The 5127-nt window shown below is 42.3% G+C and overlaps 1 protein-coding gene across 1 annotated transcript; it reads left to right on the top strand.

Moving 5' to 3' along the window:
• The first annotated feature begins 384 nt into the window (after positions 1-384).
• Positions 385-4872, top strand: LOC145410977 (uncharacterized). Its single transcript, XM_080281033.1, has 3 exons — positions 385-410; positions 3000-3088; positions 4616-4872. The coding sequence occupies exons 2-3, from the start codon at positions 3001-3003 to the stop codon at positions 4870-4872; spliced, it is 345 nt and encodes a 114-aa protein (XP_080137159.1). The 5' UTR covers positions 385-410; position 3000.
• The last annotated feature ends 255 nt before the right edge of the window (positions 4873-5127 follow it).

The following is a 5127-nucleotide window of genomic DNA, read 5'->3' on the forward strand; positions in this document are numbered from 1 at the left end:
CAGCTGTGTTCTGGCGCGTGTACAACTTACAGATTGTTTCCTAGAGTTGGCGGGGAGGGACTCTCTCTCTCTCTCTCTCTCTCTCTCTTTCCTGATCTTGGTACCATTCGGTTTGCTGTTATGATGTTTTATAACAGCGTAACTCCTGGTAATAATGTGTCAAGTTAATGTTAACGTATTATAATAGGTGATCAAAATGATACAAGAAACGAGATGAAAAATGTATTGCAATGTTGCAGAGGAGAAAAAACGATAAAACCACTGTAAACGGTAACAACGTTCAGCCAGTCACAGCTGACGACTCCAGAACAAAGGAGGGATATATAACGACAGAATCCCAGCTGTTCCACTCACTCCCTCCCTACGTCCACACCCATACACTTCCTCACGACTCTCGCACCTCTGACGCTGTGAGTATACCCAACCCCTTTATTATGGCGCAGTGAGTATACCCTTCCCATTTTATGCGTGAGGGCGCGTCCACACGTGTCCCCGAACATATGTTGACAACACAGCTGGCAACATGTTTGGATACATGCATGGAGCAGCATTTGGACAGATGAATGCAAACATGTTACAGTGCAGCTTCAAACCTATTGGCAGCAGAGGTGATGGGATACGTGTGTCCATACGAGGCAGCTGAGACTTCTTCATGATGTTGCCAACATGATATGGACGCTCCCGTTCCCAGCATGTTTACATCTTGTTCGATAATGTGTTGTTTACATGTTGCCAACACTTGTTCCAGCACACGTGTGGACTCGCCCTAAGAGGAGCAAATATAATGACAGTCCCATAACTATTTTTTTTTTTTTTTCATCATCGTCCTCCGCATATAAGACACGCTTTTCTCTCTCTCTCTCTCTCTCTCACCGCTGACGCTAAGAGTATACTTATGCAATGTACAGTCGCATAAAATAAAGCCGTTCCACTTTTTATTCGACACTGTCATGAAACTATTACACTGAAAAGTTTGTTTAGCCTTACAAGTCGCATGCCCTGGCTTCTAACGCCTTGGCTCACTGCTTCGTTGTCTGTTATAAAATGGATCGATATTTATGTCCGCGACTGTACAAATTTAGGGATCATGATGCGGCTCTGACGAGTGTGATGGGTAACCGCTTCACTCGGTGAAGTGTTTAATATTTACTTATTGCTACCTTTCCAGGATTTTTTTTTATTTTTTTATTAAGAGACACTTTTCGAGCTGGACGAGTTAAAATGAAGCTGTATTTCTACATCTGAATATATATATATATATATATATATATATATATATATATATATATATATATATATATATATATATATCGTTCAACTAAACTGTCTGATATATGCACGAATATACAAAGAAGCACGTCATGGAATTGAAGCGATTAAGTATATCTGTGTTTACGTACCTTCCATCTGAGGTAGTTAAATGCCGAGGTGTAGCCAGGGTTTAAAAAATGACGTGGCCATGCCTAATAATGGAGTGACACCCAAGGAGAACTTTAGGGAGTCGGGAGTCATTTCATCGGAAGTCTGGGATGGCCATTGTGGTGGCCAGATATAAAGTGAGGGGTGGCCAGACCCCCCCCCCCCGGCTAAGCTGCTGGTTAAATAGAGGGCAAAATTGACATTTAGGAAAACTAACCCTTTTAACGCGATATAATGCATAAACCCACTGAAAAATTTTAATTTCGGCTAAACTATAGTTCACATGATTCCTTGTTAAAAAAAAAAAAAAAAAAAAAGCACAAAAATTGACTTTACATTAAATGATCAAACGAGTATTTGCTAATATTTGGAAGCATCCTATGGTACGCTTTTATCTTCATACACTGCAAGTAAGATGTCACTGCACCAAGTGTCGTATTCTATGTGCTTTTAGAGAAATCGTAACGCCTATTTCTAAGTGAAACTTGGACTTGTTGGAAGGTCACAAGTTAAGAGTGAGAGCAGTGGAAATGAGTTACTTGAGAGGACTATGAGGTGTTAAATGGAGACAGACAGACAAATTAGGAGGTAAATGAGCGTTGTGATGTTGATGTGAATGTGACTGAAAGGGTTAAGAGAAGTATTCTGCAGTGGTTTGGCAATGTGAAAAGAATGGAGAATAAAAAATTGACTAAAGGAGTATAAGAGTGAGGTGGAAGGGGAGAGGGGCAGGAGGGGGGACTAAGGAAGAGATGGAGTGGGGAGACATAATTGTAAGCTGAAGAAAGGAGAGGCAAATGGCACAAGACAAGGTAACATGAGGGCGATTTGATTGTGGCCACTCCTTATGGATAATGTCGTCTGGCTATGAATATATGGATAGACAGACTCTTTCTCATCGACTTATTACCTCTGCCAACGAAGTTGACGGAGGTTATGTATTCACCCATCTAACCGTTTGTGTACGATATTTCATTTTTTTTTTTCTTGTGTCAACGAAATCTGGTTGCCAAGTGTGCAGTGGGTCAAGGAAGGGTTGATTAGATTTTGAGGTGGACCAGTATCCAGATGCAGGAACAAATAATAAATTTGACTGGCGTCGGCGGAGGTATGGGTTGTCAGTGATTGTGTAACAGGGCCGACTTAGACCAAGGAATTGACTGACTATGTGAGGCCGTGAATTTATTCGTCTGGAAGGATATAGGGTAATAGTAGTAAATCTTAAATTTTATTGCGCTGGCGGAGGTATGCCCTCTGAATGCTTTCTAGTTTTGTACAGTTTCTTAACAATCTTTTGTATGTTATGTATATCGTTTACATATAAACAATTTGCTTCAATAACATACAAAAATATAATAGCGTAATGTGCAGAATGAATTACGAGGAAGAGGTGATACGACATGTCCAAATAACCTAAGAGTAAGACCAAAGTTTCACATAATTCTTTATTTACATAACCTTCAGTAACTTCACAACAAAAGATCTTGTCTTGGAAATTGTCAGTAAATAACAAGAATAACATTTTACAGGTGTATTCGTACTGTAAGTGTTAAGTGTCTCACTAAGTGTTTGGTTTTCAGAATGGCCATGTCCGGAAAAGTCAGTTCCACGACGCTCGTTGTGCTGGTGGTGGTGCTGATGATGATGGTGCTGGTGGTGTCAGCACAAAGTAAGTGAGGACAATTAGTTTGGTGAGATAATAGTTGTTAGGGTCGGTAGAAAAATAATCTGTGAAGGGATTGCGCCTACTCGCCCATCAGCTTTAACAAACAAAATCCTCCGTAACTCCCGAATACAGGTGTTAAATCTTTATTAACGTATAACCTTTATCCCTGACTTTTCTGTACCCACAACAACTCCTGAAGCAGCAAAAACATAACACAAAACGCTGAAATACAAGTTGTTAGAACCTCGTTTTCTCCATTTTTAGAACCCCTAGCTCAAAAATGACACGGCTGATCACCTTGGTTTTTTCACAGAGGGGTTTCATTCGTAACTGGGCTGAAACGTGACAGATATTTGTCGAAAAGGTCATAAGTCATAGGTCGGGAATAGGTCAACTTTCAAGTCTGATCCGGTTTTGATCACGCTTGGTGGACGGCATGAGGATCAGCAGAGTGGAGTTTTCAATTTTGGGACCAATAAATCAAAGGTAAAGGTTACAAGACAAGGTCAAAACGGGTCGAATGGGTGGACGGATTGGTGGGATAGGAAGGCCAGGCGAGGTGGGTGGGCAGGATTGAGTGAATGGGAGGGTTTGGAGGGGCAGGGTGGGTGGGAGGATGGGAGGTTGAGTATGGTGGGTCAGGGTGGGTGGGAGGATGGGAGGTTGAGTATGGTGGGGCATGGTGGGTGGGCAGGGTTGGGTGGGTGTGGTGAGGCAGCGTGGGTGAGTGAATGGGTGGGCAGAATGGGTGGGTGGGTGTGGGTGAGTAGGCGGGCTGGGTAGGTGGGAAGTTAAGTGGGTAGGGTAGGTAGGTGAGTGGATGAGAAGGGTTACTGGGTGGGTGGGTAGTGGGGAAATTGGTTCATGGTACGAATAGGTTCTTGGGAAATATATCTCCAGGGAAACAGGCCCAAGGAGGAAAAAAAGGTTTAGTGAATAAAATGGAACCCCAGGGGTCATCTCCCACACGGGGAGTGGCCACCCAGGGTCCCAGGCAATGCCGGTAAGCGCAATGATAGATTTATGCCCGAGCAACACCGGGTATCGCTGCTAATAATTATAATAATAAATCATGTCACTTAATTACTGTTATCTCCTTCAGTATGGTGCAGTCTTTTATCGTACTTTCTCGATACTGTCAAGTGCTTTTACTAAGATAATTTATGAACTGAAAGATTTAGATACAGACTTTGTTACGCCTTTCACTTGGTGGGGACTCTTCCTCGGCTAAATATAATCGTCTGACATCCAGTCCTCTAACAGAAAAGGCGGGCGATACCTCTTGATCAATGATTCGTAATATAATACCAGAAGTTGTATCTTTAAAGCTAAGGTAGTGTTTATGTTAGATTATTGGTAAATAGGCTTCCCTTCACCCATACAGCTACAGAACACTTTATAATCAAATTAAAAAGAATATTGGTGGCAATATACGACAAAAACAATATTATAATGCATAGCTGTTATGCACTTTTGTTTATCCTACAATAATGTTAGGATTCTTTCTACACACAGCCTCTATTTCCCCAGGGCAGTACCGTCAGTGTGCTGATGCAGGCGGGGAGTGCGTCCATCACGGTTTCTGTCATTCTCCTACCGATGTCGTCCTCGGAACATTCGACTGTCCCACCCAGTTTCTCTGCTGCGGCAAACATTACCGTCAGTGTGCTGATGCAGGCGGGGAGTGCGTCCATCACGGTTTCTGTCATTCTCCTACCGATGTCGTCCTTGGAACATTCGACTGTCCCACCCAGTTTCTCTGCTGCGGCAAACAATATGACGGATGAACGCCAGACCCCGGATTCACCAGCAAACTAATGATAATTCGGATGTCGGAAGCGGGCTCTGATTTCGCAGAAAAGACAAGGAAAGAAAATGCCACATCTCCCAGGCGTCTTGCTGTTCCTTAACGAATAAATCAGTTACGATAAGGAATTTTATCGTAACTGTCTGTTTCTCGATGTTACTCCAAATGCTTCTCTGTGATACATCATATATTTCTTTAGATTACGTTCATTATATTAATGTTGCATTTGGATAAG

This window comes from Coenobita brevimanus, chromosome 87 (assembly GCF_032717465.1).
Source record: "Coenobita brevimanus isolate Jiangsu-jjx chromosome 87, ASM3271746v2, whole genome shotgun sequence".
NCBI classification, from domain to species: domain Eukaryota; kingdom Metazoa; phylum Arthropoda; class Malacostraca; order Decapoda; family Coenobitidae; genus Coenobita; species Coenobita brevimanus.

Coding starts and splice junctions, on each gene's coding strand:
- LOC145410977 (XM_080281033.1), top strand. CDS start 3,001: ATGGCCATGTCCGGAAAAGTCAGTTCCACGACGCTCGTTGTGCTGGTG. Junction 3,089..4,615: donor GCTGGTGGTGTCAGCACAAA/GTAAGTGAGGAC, acceptor CTATTTCCCCAG/GGCAGTACCGTCAGTGTGCT.